The 22,684-nt window shown below is 36.0% G+C and overlaps 1 protein-coding gene across 3 annotated transcripts in view; it reads left to right on the top strand.

The window, feature by feature from the left end:
• TTC33 (tetratricopeptide repeat domain 33) overlaps positions 1–13,500 on the top strand; it is a 29,085-nt gene extending 15,585 nt beyond the window's left edge. For all 3 annotated transcript variants that reach the window (XM_020879648.2, XM_020879650.2, XM_020879649.2), the window contains exons 3-5: positions 3,908–3,989; positions 5,655–5,786; positions 8,755–13,500. In XM_020879648.2, coding sequence (XP_020735307.2) covers positions 3,908–3,989; positions 5,655–5,786; positions 8,755–9,108 — 568 coding nt within the window. In that variant the 3' untranslated portion in view covers positions 9,109–13,500. The remainder of the gene's footprint in view (positions 1–3,907; positions 3,990–5,654; positions 5,787–8,754) is intronic.
• Positions 13,501–22,684: the final 9,184 nt, after the last annotated feature.

Genomic DNA, 22,684 nt, shown 5'->3' with positions numbered 1-22,684 from the left:
TCCCATGAGATTTTGTGGGGAAAACCGAAGGAACTTTATGGCCAACGCAGCATTTCTGACATTTTTTTTTTTTTTTAATTTTTAAAATTCATTTTTAACTTAATTTGATTTTACTTTATGTTATTTAGTTTTGACCGCGCTGGGTCTTTGTCGCTGCAGGCGGGCTCTCTGTAGTTGCGGTGCGTAGAGGCGATTCTTCAGTTGTGGTGTGCTTTGCGTTGCGGGGGCTTCTCTGCCTGCGGAGCAGAGACTCCAGGGTGTGTGGGTCAGAGATTGCAGCTTGCTTCAGAACGCTAGGCTCTAGAGCACAGGCTCGATAGTTGTGGTGTGTGGGTTTAGTTGCTCCGCGGCTTGTGGGATCTTCCTGGAGCAGGGATCAGATCTGTGTCACCTGCATTGGCAGCTGGATTCTTAACCACTGGACCACCAGGAAAGTCCCTCAACATTTCTTTTTAAAGTATATTTATATTGTATCTCTATACAGTATAAATATACTGTAGTCTGAGCATCATCTCGGTACTTCTTCCTGTTCCAAATCCCCTCTTCTTCAGTATGACTATCTTGAGACAATATGCAGTTAGGAAGTATACTTTTTCTCTTCCATTGTTTTTGCTCCTTTTTTTTCTTTCTCTCTGAGCCTTCCTGAAGGTTTGGGAAGTTAGGTTCCTTACTGTGAGTGCTCATTATATGGAACTACACATAATTTTTTCCTTGGTTTCTTCAGAATGTTATTCTAAATTCTAGACAGAAAAACTCAAAATAATTTATGAAATTATTTTGTTTTGGCTTAATTTAGTGTATTGAGCATTATCTAAAACTTGGAACCATATCTACCTGCATTGGAAATCACACAATTTTCAGTCAGATCTGTCTAACGCTACTTTTAACATCTTTATAATTTCTCTGTAAAGCCTCCCCCAAAATCAAGGAGGCAAACTCTAAAATCAAAAATTATATACTTAACAGTGGTAAGCCACTTCTGATAAACTAAGGTGGAAAAGTTACTTCTATCATTAAGCATTTTGGGAAAACAATGATTATAAATATTAGCACAATATAAAATAAGGTGAGAACTTTAATGTTCTTGATAATATAGTTTTTCATAAGGAAATAAAGTGATGAATCTTCCATTAGCTACTGATTTACCAAAATGTGTCTGTATAGGAGGGACTTCCCAGGTGGCACTAGTGGTAAAGAAGCTGCCTGCCAATGCAAGAGTCACAAAAGATGTGGGTTTGATCCCTGAGTTGGGAAGATTCCCTGGAGAAGGAAATGGCACCCCACTCCAGTATTCTTGGCTGCAAAATTCTGTGGGCAGAGGAGCCTGGAGGGCTGTAGTCCATGGGGCTGCAAAGAGTCAGACATGACTAGACACGTGAAGCACAGAGCTGTGTAGGAATAGCTTTTATATTTGTTGTGGTATTTCCACATGAGCACCTAAAATTATCTGATGGAAATCTACCATAATTTTAGTGAAAAGTAGTTACCATTTGTGTTTAGTGACATTTTGTTTGACATTGACAAAATGCTATAAGATTGCTTCTTAAATACAGTCTTCATTCATGGATTCTGTATTTGTGAGCTCACTTACTCATTTTAAATGTATGTGTAAGCCCAGAATCAGTTTTCAGGTGCTTTCCCAGCTGAGTTTTCAGCTGAGTCAAAAGACTCCTTCTGCCTTTGTGTTTTAGCTCTCACAGTGAAAACAAGCATCCTCTCTGTGGTCTCTTTAGTGTTACGTTTTCCACATTTTTTGCTTTTTCTTGGTGATTTTGCTGTTTTGAAAGGCCCCCAAGTGTAGTGCAGAGGTGCTTTGTAGTGTTTGTTGTTAAGTCCAAGAAGGCTGTGATGTGCCTTACAGAGAAAATATGCAGGCAGAGTCAGGGGAAAACAGAGCATTGTGGTAGCACATCATAAAAATGAGGTGAATAATGGTCTATCTTCAAATCATTAGTAGTTCTTAAAATCGAGTGGTCTTTCTCCCAGAGTTAAACACAGTCTTCAAACAGATATATTCTCAGCTCAGCAGGGGACCCTGTTAGGGTAGAAGATATTAATAGTAGTTCTGATCATCATTTCTGCATATTCAGATGTGGTTTGCCTAGAAACAAAGACTGCCAGCCGTTGTGTGGTGAATCTTCAGCTTACCCTTGTGTGTAGACTGCTGCTACAAAGTAATAGTAGCCATTGATGCAACCCAAGTTCCCTGCCACCCTGTCCACCCTCACCCCTGCTGCTAGGCATGGAGTTGGCTATGTGGCAGGTGTAGTCTAAGATTTGCCACACTGGCATGAGACCTTGGAAATGGTATTGCCATTTGTATTATTTACTAGTACAGGGATGCTATAGCATGGTGAAAACAGACAGAGAATGTACTTTTTAAATGTTATTTAACTTTGTGTTTTCTACCTAATTCTGCCTTTAGTTTTCTGCTCCCTGCTTAAATAATAATCAGTGCAGGTCAGCCTACATTTTTGGTTGTTAGGGTTGGCCTGGATCTTCACGTAGTAGGTAAGAAATTATGTACAAGAATACGTAGAGGAAATGAAGGGTAGCTGGAAGTGATTCAGGAGAAGACAGCACGTGATAGGGCTTAATATACCAAGAGAGAGATTATCAGTGGTTCACACCCTGGTTTTTATTAGTATAACCTAGGGAACTTTTTAAAAATATAGATGCTTGGGCTCTACTGCAGAAATTTCTCATTGATCTGAGGCAGGGACCAGTATGTGTGGGTGTGTGTGTGTTTTTTTTCTCCCCCAAAACCTCCCTAGATCATCCATCATCCACCATCAAAACTGATGGATTTAAAAAAAAAAAAACGACTGATGGATTATATATTTTCTGTTTAGGTCTAGAAGAGAGGGTGAGTAGCATTGACAGAAAGGTACAGAAAGTTTCAGCTTGTTATAATGAAGAATATTCTGGTAATTTGAACTTTGTCCTCCTAGAAATATTAAAGTATACATGAATTAATTGCTTGGGAACAATGCTGTGAGGATGACTGCTTTGGATAATGTGTAGGACTTAATCTTTCCTTAAGTTTATTTAAAAAAGAAAGTGCTGCTGTACTGCAGATTTATAAAATTGGAGGATAATTGTTTTACAGTATTGTATTGGTTTCTGTATTTACAACAGTGTAAGGCAGCCATAAGGATATATGTATATACATTTGCTTCTGCAGATTTAGTATGGAGTTTGCTAAGATCAGTTTGGGGGCATATTGAGTCTGAGGTATCTATAGGGAATCTAGGTGGAGATGTTGACTTAGAAGAGAGTCATGACTGGGAGAACATCACTGTCTCCATACCGTTTTCATTCATATGACCCATATCTTATAAACTTACCATGTATTGATAGTGATAAATAAAACATGATCCCTAGACTCATGGAGCTTATAGACAGAGAAACTAAATACTGAAGAATGTTTACAAAATGACCTGGCAATGTCTTAAATTGTCATCTCTGTCAGCTAGATTGCTACATTAGGGTCAGGGGTTGCAACTGGATTATAAATTCTTGAGAGAAGTCCTTTGTAATCCATCTGAAATGAGTGACAACACATATAGACACAGAGGTTGGAGAAAAAAAGAAATTCTGTGGTGCTTTCTTAGCCTATTAAATAAATTTTCAGGGAAAACTTCCAGTCTTTTTTAATTCATATTTTGCTTTTGGGGTCCTTTTTTTTTGAATTGCTGTCCTTTTTTAAAAAAAATATTTTGTCATTTGCTCTCCTTTCCCTTCATCTCTTAATTTTTTCTGCTTTTGTAACATCATCATTATCAGTTCTTGAATAGAGATATTTCTTGGTAAACAATTATTTCTTATTTTCTGACTTTTAAATTTGGTCTTATATTCTCAAAGATTTACTGAAAATATAATACTAATATAACTTTAACAACTATAGATACCGAGAGGCGATTCAGAAGTGGGATGAAGCACTACAGTTAACCCCAAATGATGCTACCCTGTATGAGATGAAATCACAGGTAATGGTTATGAAGAATTTCCCTTTCATTGTGAAATTGCACTGTTTGTGGTGTGAGCAGTGATGAACCAAAAGAATATTTCCTCCCATTTTCTTTTGTTAAATACAATTTGTTTATTTGGGGAAAACATATGTCACCTTATTATTTATGGCTCTTTCTCATGCATCAAATTAGAAATTTGTTTACCTTAATATTGAAGCTAATTTTTATTTCAGCCTATCTATGCTTAAGATATGAGTGATGTGTATCTTTTAAAAAGTTACTGGTGATCTCTTAAATAGATGAAATGTGTTAGCTTTCCTTGGAAATTAATTGTAGTGGACTTAACAGTAACTCAGTCTCTTCAGAATGAGGATGAATTGGATTCTGGATGAGGTTGTTTCTCTTAGAACGGCTTGGTCCGTAGCAAAAGGTCAGAATAGACTCAGTTTATTAATAGTGTAAAAATAACATTTGTACTTATAAATACATTTTTAATGTTTTGTGGGAAAGTTCATAAAGAAAACCTCTGAGTATTTCTATTAGATTATTAAGAGACTTTTAAAATCTCAGACAGAGCACTAACATACTTCTAGCATGGAATAGTTGTAATTCAGCCTGATCCGCCCACCTAGCATATCTTTCAGATAATGATCCAAAACATAGGGCACATCCTTTTTCAGATCTGATTTTAATTTTTCCAGGAAAAACCCAAATAAATTATTTTCCACTGAATGAAATGCTATGAGACCTTCATTTGGATAAGCCTTTAATTTTTAATCTTAAATATGTATATATTAAAGGTAAGATTTGTGGCATGCTGTATGAAATGAGTCGTTTTATTTGGAACCTGATAATGGTAGTGTCGTAAATCTTGTGAAATGCAAATGGTCAAAATTTTGTAGATAAAAGCCAGCGCTTTCCCATAAATTGAAGTAGAGGGTTCTGGAACGCCTTGATTTTTCTGGTGTGTTATGATTTGGAGAACCTAATTGTGGGCAGGCTGATGGCATGTCTGAATTATTTTTATAGCAGGAAGATGTTCATGTGGGACAAGATGGGTGGTTGAACCAAAATTTAAATTTACCTAGTTTGACAGAAGGACCTGGGGTTCCCTAAAAAACACATTGTAAGTTGAGTAAAGAGAAGGGGAGTTGGGGTTCAAATAGCTGTGAGCCATCATGGCCAGAATATGACTGTCTGGTTTAGATGGGGATTTCCAGGTGGCGCTATTGTTAAAGAACATGCCTGCCAATGCAGGAGACAAGAGACATGGGTTTGATCCCTGGGTAGGAAAGAACCCCTGGAGAAGGAAGTGGCAACCCTCTCCAGTATTCTTGCCTGGAGAATTTCAAGGACAGAGAAGCCTGGTGGGCTATAGTCCATAGGGTTGCAAAGAGTTGGACACAACTGAAGCAGCTTAGCATGTGTGCATGCAGTAGGGTTCAGTAGTTGCAAAGAGAATATATTTTTCATAATTATTTCAGGAATAGGAAGAATATAACTTTTAAACTTAAGTAGCAAAGGAGGGGGTTAAAACCACTAAAATGTTATATTTTCCAGACTAAAAATATATTTTTAAAAATGAGTTGTTTACATATGATTGTCCATTTTTTTTTTTTTGGCTAGTTTTTAGTTTGCTAATTTATGAATGTTACTGATGGGTTTCTTCTTTTTTGGCCATAGGTCCTAATGTCTCTTCATGAAATGTTCCCAGCAGTTCATGCTGCAGAAATGGCTGTCCAGAGAAATCCACATTCATGGGAATCTTGGCAGACTTTGGGGCGTGCTCAACTTGGATTAGGAGAGATAGTCTTGGTAAGGAAGTCAGATTATTACAGTGATGACATTTTATTTTGACATGTTTTTGATCAATTGAATCAAAAAGTAAACAGTCATTTATCAAATCTACACAAAAGGTAAATAGCAAATAACCTTTTAAAGGTATTAACCCATAAACACTGCTCACTTATTACTGAACATCTTTTTTCCATTACAAATGTCAGTTACAATATATCAGGATCAGAATATTTTTCAGGTATTTGGCATTATGGGAATTAAAAAAAATTAACAATAAATGTTGGCATTCGGTAAAACTTATTTAAATATAAAATAACTTTTAGATTAGTTCATTGCATCACTCAGTTTACCCCCATTATAAAGTGATATCAGTAGCACTATGGAGACAAAACCACTAAGCCATTATGTTGAAGGAAGAAAGTAGAGTACAGAAGAATAATGGTGATAAATACTTAGACTGAAAAGTTGCTAAGTTTGGTGAGCAGAGAAATGGAAAGGGTAGAAGCTTATGAAATTGAAGTATTCATTGTGTAAAGTTTACTATAAACTGGTACTTAATGAATTTCTCACCTTATTTGGACTATACCTTGTATGTAGTAAAGGCTCAATAGGTCAGAGTTGGCTGTAAGCATTGTCTTCTTTTCCTTTTTGTTTTGACTGAACTATATATACCTAACAGCTAATTTCCTAAAAGGTGTTTGCAAATCTAATATAGTGGTGCCAGATTTCCTCTGTGTCATCAAGCAAATTGAAATTTTTCATACTTTTATTACTGTTTTATAGTTGAAAACAAAACAAGCAAAAAAATTCCAAAGAAGTTACTTCTAAAATTCTTGGTAAATCTTGAGTTTAACATTACTAGTAATGGTTTTAGTAAGTTGTGAATAACTTAGATTTTTCTGGTACTCTTGTGAATATATGATTATTTCTAATTACCAACTATGGTATTTATCAAATTCTCAAAAATCATATAGAATTTTGATGAGAAAAGAATTGATTGAAATAATTTCAAAATGATAGTCTGAAGGAAGATTCATAGCAATGGAAACAAGTTTAACCAGTGATTGTTTTATTTCCTTGCCATTTGACATAGTCATTTTTTCTCTCTTTTGTCTGAAGACTTAAATCATATCACAGTTGGAAAAAGAAATTCAAGGAGTTTAGTTTTCTAACAGGTTAATAGCAAAACAAACAAAAGTCTAGCTTATAATACTTTTTACTCATTTCTCTTCTGTTAAAATCTTACAAATCATTATCTATTTTACTCATAAGTGTTTATGGTAATGGAGAAAATCTCTAGGACGTATAGCAGAGATTGTCCTATAAACAAAGAAAATAAAGTACAGATGAAACAACAGAGCTATTTTGAATCAGTGAATGAAAGTAAAATTATTCAGTGTTTTAAGTTTTCAAAATAAGATTACCAGTGGTTCAACTGTTACTTTTTCCCCCTTGATAAATTTCTTTCTATTTATATTGTGAAATTATTGGAGGAATCAAAAGTGGTTTTTTTCCCTCCCATTTAGTATGATTTTAGGACTCTATTTGGAAAAAATATAAATTTTTGATTTTTAGGTAAACTTAAGCTGTTATTTTGAAACACTGGAATAGAAAAAACAAATTTATTCATTGTCATAATGAAGGGAATACTGTAAAAAATATATTGAAAACAAGCTAAAATTTTTAACATCTAACAGGTCTTAATATATCCATATGGACAAAAACATAAGAAAATACATAGGTAAATTAAACAGGCAGTAAGTTAAAAGTCAATAGTTGGATATATATCTATGAGTAATATTTAGATTTTTATATGAAGCTGAGTGTATATGTTAGAAAATGGTCACAGGCTTACTTTGTTTTTCATTTTCTAATTCTATGAGCTGTAAAGTTGGGTTTTTGCTTGAGATCTTTTCTGTTTTAAACATAACATTTATCACTATAAACTTATACTTAGTTTTGCTTTTGCAAATATACCATCCTATATTGTCAGGATATTATAGTTTCATTTTCATTTCAAGATACATTTTAGTTTCTCTTGAGTTCTTTGACTCACTGGTTGTTCAAGAGTGTGCTGCTTAATTTCCATGTATTTATGAGTTTTTCCAGTTCTATTGATTTCTAGTTTTATTCTGTTGTAGTTCAGAAAAGATACTTGGTATGTCTTCTTAAATTTAAGACTTGTTTTGTGACCTGAGATGTGATCTGTCCTGGAAAACATTCTGTGTGTTCTTGAGAATAATGTGTATTCTGCTCCTGTTGGATGAATCTTTCTATATTTGTCTGTTAGGTCCCTTTGGTCTGTAGTGTTGTTCAGGTCTTCTGTTTCCTTACTGATCTTATGTTGGAATGTTCTATCCATTATTGAAAGTAGGACATTGAAGTCTCCTACTAATACTTTATTGCTATATGTTTCTCCCTTCAGTTCTGTCAGTGTTTACTTTATATACTTATGTTCTGATGTTGGGTACATATATAGTTATAATTATTATATTTTTCTGGTGAATTGATTCTTTTATCATTATATATAATGTTCTTCTTTGCTCTCTTGTGACACTTAAGACATGTTATCATTATTATGATCTAAACTTTTGGCTTCAAAGACATGCATTCCTGATGCCTTTCTGATCATGAGCTAGCCCAAGAAATCCCCAGATTTACATGTTTGCTGATCTCCAGAAGCTGAGCAATGTATTTGGCTTGTTCTGAGCCATAATATCAATACCTCTATTTTAATGGACTTTTTGGTCCTTATTTTGTCAGCTACTTTCTTTTATGCTTTTTGACTTTTTTTTTTTTTAACCATAACCATCATTCTAGTACATTTACCATTTTTTTAAACCATAACCATCATATCCAGCACAGCTCCAACTTCCATCTTTACATTGTAATACAGTGAGAAAAAGAGAGAGACATATTGTGGATTATATTAAATACATTCCTTATTAAAACTAAGCAAAGAAGTCTGACCTTTTCTCCCCTGTAGGCAATTCGAAGTTTTCAAGTAGCCCTTCACATCTATCCAATGAACCCTGAGATATGGAAAGAAGACCTTTCTTGGGCAAGAACACTCCAGGAGCAGCAGAAAGTAGCAGAGAGGATTAAAAAGAGTGAAGTGCCAGCAGAAGTAACACACTTCTCACCCAAGTCAATTCCTGACTATGACTTTGAAAGTGATGAGGTTGTTGCTGTTTGTGCAGCTATTGCTGAAAAACAGAAGACAGTTGCAGCAAATAAAACAATGGTTATTGTGTCAGCTTCTGGGACTGTAGAGACTGTGACCGAGAAGGAAGATGGTGCTGCACCCCCAGATGGCTCTGTTTTTATCAAAGCCCGATGAAGCTTAGCAAGAGTCGTTTGAATCCGTCTTTGATTACCACTTAAATTTCAGGTGTGGGGGAATTTAGTCTGGAGAAACAGGGTAAAACTCCTGCTTGTTAAATAAGTTTTTCAGATGAGACATATAAAACTAAGTGAAAGAATTATTGTATAGTTTTTGGACTGTGCTTTGATGAGGCGTGATTTCAGTTCAAGATTAAAATTCTGAGTACATGGTTTTTTGATTAAGAAGCTTAATTTAATCCAAATATATAAGTGAATGCATTTTCAAGATACAACTTGAAAAGTAAGTTCTCAAATAGTGAATAACTTGATGGCCAGTGTTATTAAAATATTGACTTGTTGGTTTTTGCTTTATAATAAAGGAAGTAGGCTTCTTTCCCTGCTAGAAATATACTGCTGTTCCTATTCACTCTTCTTCTTCTCTTGTCTCATTAGAGTAATTCCGTCATGAAGCTTGAATCTTCTTGATACTCATTTTGATTCAGAGTTGTCATTTGGGCCTATGTAGGATCTTGAAAGTTTGAAAATGCATGCAAATGTGTACGCTGAACATTTTCTGAAGTTTCTCTTAATTTTGATTTGTGCTTTTAACTTTATTATAACAATGATAGTTGCCACTTTCAGTATTTGTTAGATGTGTGAGATACTGACAAAATGTCAGAATCATGGTTTATTTTTTAAATTATTAAGGTAGATAGAGTAGTCCTTAGCCCTGAGTCATTTTAAAGATATGCATTTAAAAAAAAATCAGTGGCTCTTATAGATACATCATAACAAATTGCACTACTGTTTTCCCAGTTAAAAGCAGTATTTTCTTTTCCTTATTTTAAAAAGATTAAAAACAACTTATTTCTTGCTGTAATTTCCTAGCTGATGGTTTAGAATTCCTTTTCTAGTTAACTTTTATGGAGCTGCTCAGTGAAATGAGAAACAATCACAATTTTAAATGACTCAATTATACTTTTCTAAAAATTGAGGGGGAAAAGTAGATATGTTATTGAAATAAAGGAGTGAATAACGTTAGATGCAACATAAACAGAAACTGAAGTGTGATTTACAGTTTAATCCCATGAGTAGAAAGGATATATTGAAGGATATATTTCATTGAAAGGTCACCATCACATCCACAAATCAATACTGTCATTGCTAATGTTAATTATTATTTTAGTACAGTTATATAGAACTGCTGGGTACTGTTACTTCTGAAACTCAGGAAGCTAGTATTGGTATTTTATCCTTGTTAGAGAGGAAGTAAGTTACTTTTTATTTTAAGGAATTTTATCTTGCCAACTGGGAGCATGGACATACAACGGTCTGAGATGACTGAAAAACATTGTTTTTAGTGGAATGCTTACTTCTTTTTTTCAGAGTTGGAGAAGCCAGCATTTGCCTTGAAAAGTACTATTTTTTATCCCCAAAGTTATATCAGATAGTTAGCTCTGGTTAGAGAAGTTTGTTTTAGGAAGATAAAAAAATTACTTATATTTTATTTTGTTTAATAATGCATATTCTTTGAGGGCAGGTAGATGCATATGTAGAGAAATGTGCACTTACTGTTTCATATGTTGTTTTGAGTAATGGATGTTGATTGTATAGTTTGTAAATAAATAGGTTTTTTTGCTTTTAAAGGTTTCTCTATTACTTTTCGTTGTTAGCTTTTGAAAAAATTAGATTGATTAATTTATTTCTGACATGAAAATAAATTATATAAGGCACCTTGTATGGTGTCTTGTGTATGAAGTACTCAGTAAATGCTGTTTCTGTGAAGCCCGTGAATTGGTTTTATTGAACCTCACTTTCTTCTGATTTTAAGAAAGGAGGAAAACTTCTTTGTAATTTTTTGCATACTTGGAAGTGAGAAGTCACTACTTCTGATACTACAGGACAGATGGCTTTCAGTTGGGAACTATTCTTGGTATAAGGTTTATCCCTCAACCCAAAAGAAACAAGATCCAGGATGGGAGTGCATGTAGCTACTAGATTCTGTTTATGAACCTACTGTTGCCTCTGTACTGACATCAGCAGGCCAGGTTAGTCTCTTTCTTACACAGAGATAAGACATGAGATGGTTTGATGCAAGATGGAGGAGAGAACGAAATAGTGAATTATGGAGGAGAAAGGGATCTCATGCCCCCAAACATTCTTAGTTAGCACTCTTTTGTGTATGAAGGGAAAAATGCATACATTAATTTATAAGGATGTGAATACTGATAGGTCTTTACTAAGCTTGGTAACTGTAATGGCAAATTCTTTCAATCTGAGGGAAATAATTGATGTTCATGATAATGATATAATTAAAGATATTTAATATACTTTCTGAAACAACACTAATCACTCATACTATATTGAACATAATTTGTAGTATTCTTATCTGAAAATGTGTGTGGCATAGATACTCATTAGTCAGAATACTATATAATCCAGACCATGTCTGATAATTTGAGAATCATTATTCTCTAGACAACAGGTTCTTAGATTATAAACTATTTATCTTAAATGTGCTAATAAATACTACATAAACACATGCAAGGTTTAGACCACAAAACCTGGATCTATTTTATTTTTTTGTAATTCTTTTTTCAAAAATTTTTTTTTTTACATTTTTTAAATTGGATAATAACTGCTTTAAATATTGTGGTGGTTTCTGCCATACATCAGCATGAATCAGCCACAGATATATATGTTTCCTCTCTCTTGAACCAAGATCTACTTTAATTGGAACCTATGTGCAGGGTTTTATGGTACACTTTAGTATGAAATTAGCTTTTAAATTGATGTTAATATGCCAAAACTATAAAGAAGAGTTTAAATTAAAAAAGCTTTGGTTCAGAAAACTAGTGTTTTCATGATTATAACTGACCAGTATAGCCTTTTCAGTTTGAAAATTGTGCTTTGTGTAATGACGTCAAAAGCTCGTTTCCCTGCCTTTCTCAGCAGCAGGAAATTGTTAATAATTTCTTTAATTTCAGACTTCATGAGTCAGAAGCCTTTTAAAATTGATTTGGACTTTGATTTCATGACATACATGTATCTAAATGAGTTGTACATTGACACAAGAACCATAGTGCTATAATTATCTTCAAATCAATAGGTATATTAAATGTGTTTTTCCTTAGAGATTATTATGAAACTGATGTTGTGTTTTGTAATTGATGACATTTTAGGACTGAGAAAATAATGGTTTTTTTTTTAAGCCAATAATAAAAATACACAAGTTTGTAAGTGATTCACTCATTACTAAAGTAAAATGAAATATGTCACTTTACCTGTGTGCAATTAAATACCCCTACTTGAGTGGAAGAGGGGATGGCCCTCTAGCCAGTGTACCTTGAACTGTGCCTTAATGTGTGTTAGGTGTGAACCTCACTTGCTGTGTATGCCAGAGTGGAAGAAAGGGTGAGAAATGGTGGTTTGTACTTGGTCGAGAAGGCAGAAGGATGGGGAAGGGGATGGCTTTTTTTCCACGGTGCTTTGGACATCCATTAGCCAAGGAATTCTGGTCTCCCCTTTGTTCCTCCCCGCCGTCTCCCAAGTAGAGGGAGTTTAAGATAGAGACCTGGACAGGCCAGCCTCTTTCTGCCTTTGTTTTTGGAATGTGTCATGTCTGCAGACAGGCTTTGTTGAGGTCTCTTGCTAGAAATGTGTGTTTTGCAGCGAAGACTGTCTGTCCCTGTGAGAGGAGACCTGTAGTTGTTCAGGACTGCCCATGCCTTGGTGAGCAGGTCTGTCTAATTCTGGGTTTGATACTAGGTGGCCGTTGTTGGCACAAACCTAAATCATATCCTTTCACCTGGACTTTTTCAGCAATAAATCTGACTTTTAAATCTCTGCATGACATTGTCTATCAAGTGGTTCAGAAGTCAGAAAGGGAAAATGGGTGTTACTTTATGAGTCCTTCGTAACAAAGATTAGTGTAGATTATTTCAACGTAAGCATGAGACAAAAACCAAATTTCTTTATAATTTTAGATTTTTTTTTAAATCATGGAAATTCTATTAAAAATGGGCAATGTTTAATTACAAGGCAATATGCAAACATTTGTTTGGCATATTTAAAAGGTCTACTGACTTAGCATTGTGCTAGACCACAATATTGATTCTAGATTTAATTTGAAGGAGAGGATATGAAACAGTTATCTCTGCCCATCCTGTAACTTTTCTTGAGTGTAATTTTGCATATAATAAAATGCACTTATGGTAAGTTTAAGTTTGAAGAGTTTTGACACTACCATCAAGATGGAGAGTATTTCTATCACCCAGAAAGTTCTCTAAAGTTTATTTATAGTCAGTTCCCTTCCACCCCACAAACACTGTTCAACTACTGACTTGCTTTCTGTGACTACACACTGATTTGACTCTTCTAGAATTTCAAATAAATAGATCATACAATATATGCTTTTTCTTATCTTCACTTAGCATAATACTTTTAAAATCCATCCATGTTGAGATTCACCCATGCTGTTGTGTAATTTATTCTGTTTTGTTGCTGAGCACTACTCTGTTATATGGATATATCACAATTTGCTCATCATATCTATTGACAGACATCTAGGTTGTAGATGAACATCTAAGTTTTCATCTGCTGTGAATAAAGTTGCTGTATGCATATGTCACAAGTCTGTGTATGAATATATGTTTACCTGGGGATTGAATTGCTGAGTTTTATGGTAAGTATATGTGTAGCTTTAGAGGAAACTGATTGTTCTAAAGTATTTGTACTGTTTTGCACTCTCACCAGCAATGTATTAATTTTCTGTTGTGCCATATCCTTGTCAATGCTTGGTATTGCTGTTGGTTTTCATTTTAGTGACTTTAGGGCTTCTCTGGTAGCTCAGCTGGTAAAGATTCCACCTGCAATACAGGAGACTCCATTTGATTCCTGCCTGGGTCAGCCAGATCAGCTGGAGAAGGGATCCGCCGGCTGCTGCTGCTGCTAAGTTACTTCAGTCGTGTCCGACTGTGTGATCCCATAGACGGCAGCCCACCAGGCTCCCCCGTCCCTGGGATTCTCCAGGCAAGAACACTGGAGTGGGTTGCCATTTCCTTCTCCGCTACCCACTCCAGTTTCCTGGCCTGAAGAATTCCATGGACTGTATAGTCCATGGAGTCATGAAGAGTCAGACACCACTGACCAACTTTCACTTTAGTGACTTTAGTGAATGTGTAATGGTATCTCATTGTGGTTTTAATATATAGCTTCCTGATAATGTTGAGCATCTTTTATATGCTTATTTGATGTTTGTATATCTTTTGGGAAATACCTTTTAAAATATTTTGTCCATTTTTTATTTGGGTTATCTTATTTTTGAGTTATAAAAGTTTTTATATATTCTGGATAAAAATCTTGAGATATATGTATTGTGAATACTTGGTCCCCATGATGTGGCTTGCTTTTTTGTTTTTCATTTTTTTAAAAATTACCTATTTATTTATAACTGCATTGAGTTTTAGTTGCAGCATGCAGGCTCTTTGTTGCAGTGCTAGGGCTTTTCTCTAGTTGTGGTGTGTGGTCTGCAGAGAGCATGTGCGTGGTAGCTGTGGTGCATAGGCTTAGTTCCCTGAACAGGGATCGAACCTGTGTGTCCTACATTGGAAGGTGGATTCTTAACCACTGGACCACCAAGGAAATCTCTGCTTTTTTGGTTTCTCAGTGATAGCTTATGAAGAGTGGAAGTTTCTGATTTTGATGAAGTCCATTATATTTCCCTTACGGTTGTATTTTGTGTGCTTACAAGATCAGAAAGAATTTCTCTTTTCTCGTAGAAGTTTTACAGTTTTAGCTTTTATACTTAGGTCTGATTCAAGTTAATTTTTATATAAGGTATGAGGTAAAGGGCTAGGTTCCTTTTTTGGTTTTCAGTTATTCACGTACTGTTCATTAAAAAAAGACAACTATCCTTTCCAATTGAAATACCTTCAGCATGTATTTGAGGGTCTGAGTTCTGTATTCTGTTACACTGATCTATATGTCTATTACTTTTTTTTTCTTTTTTTGGCTGTGTCTTGTAGCTTATGTTATCTTGTGCTGTTCTACATATGCTATCAGGTTGTGAATGAAGACAGTTTTCCTTCTTTTCAAACTGAATGCTTTTTATTTCCGTTTCTCACCTTATTACACTGGATAGAACCTCTAGTACAAAAGTTCCCCAATCAAGGATTGATCCTGGGCCCTCAGTAGTGAAAAAGTATCAAGTCCTAATCACTGGACTGCCAGGAAATTTCCCTGTTCTTAAAAATCAACATGGTTTTTTCAACTTTGTTCTTTATTTCCCAAAGAATTCTTGAGTTGTTCTGATTTCTTCCATATACATTTTAGAATCATTTGTCTTCATCTACATGTAAGTCTGCTGGAATTTTGATTGGAATTGTATTGAGTCTGTAAATCAGTTTGGGAAGAACTGCCATCTTAAGCATGTCACATCTTTGAATCCATGGTCATGGCATAATTGTCATTGTTTTAGATCTTTTAATTTCTTCGTAGTGTTTTTTAGTTTTCTGTGATTGCGTCTTGCCTGTATTTTTGTTGTTTATCCCTAGATATTTCATATTTTTCTAATGCTGTAAGAAGTATGTTTAAAATTTCATTTTCCAGTTTGATACTATTACATAGAAATATCTATTTTTATATACTGACTTCGTAGCCTACAACCTTGATAACTCATTTATTAGTTGCATTAGCTTTTTTATAGATTCTTTAGGCTGTTCATATATATTACCAAGTTGTGAATGAAGACAATTTTCCTTCTTTTCAAACTGAATGCTTTTTATTTCCACTTTTCACCTTAGGTACTGGCTAGAACCTCTAATGCAGTGTTAAATAGAAGCTGTGAGAATGGACATTTTTGCCTTATTTATAATTTTTTGGTCTTTCACTGTTAAGCATGGTGGTATCTGTAGTTTTTATATACATCCTTTGTTAAATTGAGGAAGTTGTTTCCCTAGTCTGCTATTTGATAAATGTATTTCCCGCATCCATCTGAAGATCATATGATTTTTATTTTTTATTCTGTTAGTATGATGACTTACATGTATTTTTCAAATGTCAAAATCAATTGCATTTTGGGGATAAACCCTATTTAGTTGTGGTGGACTGTCCTTTTTAGATCATTTTTTATTCAGTTTGGAATAAGAATTTTTATGACTGTGTTCATGAAAAATACTGGTCTGTAGTTTTCTTTTTGTTGTTGTTTTTTTGGTTTGTAGATTTCTTGTAATATATATATTTTTAGTTCTTGAGTCAGAGTATTGCTGACCTCTTTAAAGGTTGAAAAGTGTTTCCATCTATTCTTTTCTCAAAGAATTCCTATAGATTTGGTATCTTGTTCAATAATGTTTATTAGAAAATTAACAAATGTTGTCACTTAGACCTAACAGTATCCTTTTTGGGAAGGTTTAAAATGACAAATTAAGTTTCAGAAGTAGTTACAACATAGACTTTTGTCAGTTGTGTCACATTGAATGATAGTATGGTTTGATTAAATTAGAATTCAAAAAAAGTCCGTTCATTGCATTGTTGATATGTCTTAGTCTTTTATAATCTATGGGTTCCCTTTCATTTTTTTCTATGCAGTTTACTTATTTCTTTTTTAACTGAGTTGCCTGTCCTTTAGAATTTTCTACTTTTTGTGTTTGTCTCTTGCATCCCACCTAATGTCATTAATGTTCCTCTTGACCTACATTTCTTATAAAATGATTTGTTGTTGTTCATGTCCAACAACCCTATGGACTGCAGCACACCAGGCTTCCCTGTCCTTCACCATCTCCCCCAGAGCTTGTTCCAACTCGTGTCCATTGAGTCAGTGATGCCATCCAACCATCTCGTCCACTGTAGTCCCCTTCTCCTCCTGCCTTCAATCTTTCCCAGCATTAGGGTCTTTTCCAATGAGTCAGCTCTTTGCATCAGGTGGCCAAGCTATTAGAGCTTCAGCTTTAACATCAGTTTTCTGCTAAGAATATATTACGGTTGGTTTTGGATACTTAGACCGGAAGTTAAATATTTCTGGCTCTTTGTAATGTCAGCAGACATTGATTATCATTGCCTAGATTTATTGTTTCATTAAAGGCCACAGTATGGTGATAATTATTAGAATTTTGGTGCTAGAAAACATCTTTAAAGAAAAACTTCTCATCAACTATTTTATACCATAGAAATGATTTATGTAGTACAGGCAGTTTATGTATTGGAGGCTTTGTTCTCCCCCTGTATTTAGCACTTTTCAAAATAATAGGTTGGTTGTCCAATATCCTCCAAAGGTGACTAGTAAGTGTTCTGTTTTATTTTTGTGTCATTATGAAGTCATGCATTGAGATATATATGTGCTGTGTTTCAATCCTTGCAGTTATTGTTCATATTGATGAATATAATCCTGAACTTCAGTAGTTCGTACCAAGTTCATTTTTTTCAATGGTTCTAATTTTGTATCTGAGTTTCTAAAGCATACTTGGTATTTTCAGGCTGTAAAATTTTTATGAATATGATTGGTATATAAGGATATATAGACACACATATATATGCAGTGAAATTACAATAATTGTGATTTCATTGCTTAATTCATTTTTAACAATTTGTGACATTAAGTATTGATTTTTTATTATAGAGAAATATGATTTGGCTCTCTTTCATTTCCTCAATATATTTACTTACTACTCCTGCATCCATTTTCAATACAGTTGATTGTAATTTTGGCCTCAATCTATATTCATTGTTAATATGACTATGTAATTATTACACATAGTGAATCTGACCGGGTCTATTATTTTCGTTGTACTTTTCGAGTATGTCTCTTTGTCTTTCATGGAGTCAATAATTGCCTTGTTTTTTTGTTTCTTAGTTTCCTATGTAGTGTATATTACAAATATCCCCTCTGACTAATAGAATACTCCCCTCAATATTCCATATATAAAACAATCCATTAATTTTCTTTTCTTTCTTTCTTGGTTTTAATCTAGAGACATCCAGAGCCCCCTCTCCTGCCTTTTAAACAGTTTTACTGTGTTCCTGTGTGGATCTGTTGCCTTGAGTTCTCTTTCATCATTGTTCTTGGAGTTCTCTTTGCTTCCTCCTTGTACTGAACTCGAGAAAGAGAAATATTTACCCAGTTGTTCAGATTTCAGTGTAGGGACTTGTTGTGGCTGAAAGTTGTTATGACACAGGTATGAGTGCTGGGCTGTGTCCTTCTCTTCGGTGGTGGAATGGGGTAGATGACCTAAAAGGGTAAATACAAGGTTATGAATGAATGGTAGAGATACTGATATGATTACAAGGACAGGAAGCCCAACTATCTTTCTCTGTTTTCTTCTTTTCTTCCAAAGTCCTTCCAGCTTAGAGCTAAAGCCCCACGTGTGACCCAGGGCAGCTCCAGGTTAAACAGTAGGGTCAAATGTTCTCTCTTGCTCTGAGTCTCTTTTTTTGCTGATTCCATTTCTGGTGTATCTGGAGGAGCAATCATGAGATAATTCTTGCAGCATCCTAGAGTCAGGTTCACTGGTAGTGGGAAAGTGAAAGTGAAAGTCACTCAGTTGTGTCCGACTCTTTATGACCCCATGGACTATACAATCCATGGAATTCTCCAGGCCAGAATACTGGAGTGGGTAGCCTTTTCCTTCTCCAGGGGATCTTCCCAACCAGTGGATCAAACCCAGGTCTCCCGCATTGCAGGCGGATTCTTTACCAACTGAGCCACAAGGGAAGCCCAAGAATACTGGAGTGAATAGCCTATCCGTTCTCCAGTGGATTTTCCCTACCTAGGAATCGAACCAGGGTGTCCTGCATTCCCGGTGGATTCTTTACCAACTGAGCAATGAGGGAAGTTATGAGGGTGGTGGGAAGGGGGAACTGTGAAAGCAGCAAAGTTCATGGCTTGTTTTATTTTGAAACTGACAAGTACTTTAGGAAAAATCACTGTTTTGTGTAGTGCAGATATTCTGCACTAAGTCTAAGGCCAAAGGCATAGTTCATAGGGAATACTACTGTGCCTTGAGTTTTCCATGGCCCTCTGTGTCTATAGCTCCAATAAGGAACTTGTGGAGAGAAGTGGCTGTAGTTTGGGAAATGCTTCTTGATTCCATGGTTTTCTAGTCAAAGTACCATTTGAATTGCTGTTTCAGTATCACAACTTTTTCTGACTTGACCCAGTTGGTTAGATTATGAGATTGTCTTAAAGATTATGAAAATAAAAAAGGAACGTGTTAGTCGTCGCTCAGTCATGTCCGACTCTGTGACCCCATGGACTGCAGCCTACCAGGTTTCTCAGTCCGTGGAATTCTCCAGGCAAGAGCACTAGAGTAGGTAGCCATTCCCTTCTCTAGGGGATCTTCCTGACCCAGGTAACGAACCTGAATCTCCTGCACTGCAGGTGGACTCTCTTACTGTTTCAGCCACTGGGGAAGCCAGTGGTGTTACAGTTATCTTCCTGTCTACTGTATCCTGTTGGAACCAGATAGGATTTAATACTTACCATTTAGATAATGAGAACTGACCTACAGAAAAAGTTAGGGGCTCTGAATGGTCCGAAACACGTTCACCACAAAAACTGTCTTTGCATAGCATAGTTGGTAAAGCTTATAAAGAAACGTGGAATAGATGGTGACCAATGCTGAAGGTTTTCTTCCTTTGGCTGTTCTTTTTAGAGTAAGCCAGACTCAACAATAAAAAGACATTGTTTTGAACTGAACTGTATCTCCTGAAATTCATGTGGTAAAGCCCTGACTCCCAATGTGACTGTATTTAGAGGTGAGCCTTTAAGGAGGTAATTAAGGTTGAATGAGGTCGTAAGAGTGGGCCTTAATCCAGTGTGACCAGTGTCCTCTTAAGAGACACCAGGGATGTGTGTGTATGTGTGTGTGTGTTAGTTGCTTAGTCGTGTCCGACTCTGTGCAACCCCATAGACTGTAGCCCACCAGGTGCCTCTGTCCAGAGAAGCCCACGTGGTAAGACAGGAAAAAGGCAGCCATCGCAAGCCAAGGGGAGAGGCCTTGGGAGAAACCACATCTGCCAGTGCCTTGATCTTGGACCTTCAACCTCCAGAACTGTGAGAAAATAAACTTCTGTTATTGAAGTCAGCCAGTTCATGGTATTTTGTTACGGCAGCCCTAGCAAACTAATACAGGCATATAAACCAATTTAAAAATGCATAGATGATTTGAATGGCCATTTCTCCCAAGAAAATCTCCAAATGGCCAGTATGCGTATAAAAAGATTCTCAACATTATTTGTCACTAGGCAAATGAAAATCAAAACCTCAGTGAGACACCGCTTCATACCCATTATGTGCTCAGTCATCGTCATGTTTGACTTTTGCAATCCCATAGACTGTAGCTCATCAGGCTCCTCTGTCCATGGGATTTTCCAGGCAAGAGTACTGGAGTGGGGTGCCATTTCCTCCAGGGGATTCTCCCTGATGCAGGGATAGAGCCCCGTCTCCTACATCAGCAAGCAGGTTGTTTACCACTGTGCCACCTAGGACAGTGGACATTCAGATGGGTGGATTTGCTTGCATCAAATGCATCTGACAGAGTACATGGATCACAGACTGAGCGTGAACAAGGGGTGACTCACAAGGGCCCAACTGAGCCATACTTCATTAATCCAAGAGAGTGAGGAAGTGAATGGATCAGGATCATGGGGAAAGGAAACCCTTCTGGGGTACTGACCTGATCAGGATGGACCCTCTGTACTCGTCATGCCCATTAGGATGACTATAATTTAGAAGACAAGTATTGAGGACGTGGAGAACTTGACATTGCTGGTGGGAATATAAAATGTTTCAGTCACTTGGAAAATGTGGCAGTTCCTCAAAAAATTAAATGTGTAGTTAATTTATGACTCAGCACTTTCACTCCCAGATATGTAGAGAAATATCTCTCCCAGATACAAAGGAGTATACCCCCCTAAAGTTATATACAACTGTGGCTATCAGGATTATTAATAACAGCCAAATTTGGGAATCAACTCAAATGCCCATCAACTGATGCATGGATAAACAAAATGTAGTATGTTCACACAAATGAAATATTCAGCTATAAATCAGAAAGTACTGATTCATGCTATGTGAGTGAAACTTGAAAATGTTATGCAGACAGTAAAGGCCACACATTGTATGATTTCATTTATGTCCAGAATAGGCAAATCCATAGAGATGTAGTGGTTGCCCTGGTCTAGGGGGAAAGATGAATTGGGAGTGACTGCAAATGGGTATGTGGTTTCTTTTGGAATTAGGAATGATGGTTGCACTCTGTGAAAATGCTACAGTACTTTACAAGGAAAATTTTATTATATGTGAGATTTATTTCGATTAAAGAATCAGCTAGAATCAGCATTCTGGGTGGTGAACCTGAAGTAAAGGATGAGTGAGCATATACCTTGACTAGTATTGCTAACTTCTGAATAAGACTTTTGTTTTTCCTCCCATGAACATGGATGATGAATATATTCATTTATATATAAATCTAAACATTGTCTTTGCTGACAAATGTCTGTCTAGTCAAAGCTATGGTTTTTTCAGTAGTCATGTATGAGAGTTTGACCATAAAGAATCTGAGTGCTGAATAATTGATGCTTTTGAACTGTGGTGTTGGAGAAGACTCTTGAGAGTCCCTTGGACTGCAAGGAAATCAAACCAGTCCATCCTAAAGGAAATGAGTCCTGAATATTCATTGGAAGGACTGATGCTGAAGCTGAAACTCTGATACTTTGGCCACCTGATGTGAAGAACTGACTCATTGGAAAAGACCCTGATTTTGGGAAAGACTGAAGGCAGGAGGAGAAGGGGATGACAGAGGATGAGACAGTTGGATGACATTACCGACTCAATGGACATGAGTTTGAGTAAGCTCTGGGAGTTGGTGATGGAGAGGGAAGATGCGTGCTACAGTCCATGGAGTCAGACACAACTGAGCGACTGAACTGAACTGATACGTTGTCTCATTGTCCATATACAGGGAAGAGAAATAAAAGCCTCTTTAGCAAGTAAAACACTCTCTGAAAACATTGTGTTTAGTCTTTGGTTGTTGTTTAGTTATAGTCTTGTCTAACTCTTAGCAACCCCATGGACTGCTGCACACCAGGCCTCCCTGTCCCTGACCACCTTCCAAAGTCTTTGGTTAGCATGGTAAAATAGAACACTTTAGAATTTCAGGGTTTTTTTTTTTCCTTTTCCATTATGGTTGATTACAGGATATATTTTTTAATGTATTTTTTAATTGAAGGATAATTGCTTTACAGAATTTTGTTTTCTGTCAAACCTCAACATGAATCAGCCACAGGTATACATATATCCCCTCACTTTTGAACCTCCCTCCCATCTCCTTCCCCATCCCACCCCACTAGGTTGATACAGAACCCCTGTTTTGAGTTTCCTGAGACATGCATCAAATTTCCATTGCCTATTTTACATATGGTAATGTAAGTTTCCATGTTACTCTCTCCACACATCTCACCCTCTCGTTCCCTCTCCCCATGTCTAACAGATCTCCTTTTCTGAGCTAGCTGAAAATCACTAAGCTATCAGGTCTATGAAAATGACAGTCTTGATTTTCTGGTATCACTCAAAAATATCTTTTAAAAATTGCAAAAAA

The sequence above is a fragment of the Odocoileus virginianus genome, chromosome 14, assembly GCF_023699985.2.
Source record: "Odocoileus virginianus isolate 20LAN1187 ecotype Illinois chromosome 14, Ovbor_1.2, whole genome shotgun sequence".
Lineage (NCBI taxonomy): Eukaryota > Metazoa > Chordata > Mammalia > Artiodactyla > Cervidae > Odocoileus > Odocoileus virginianus.
Note: the sequence above shows the minus strand (reverse complement) of the source record. Positions and strands in the feature narration are given on the sequence as shown.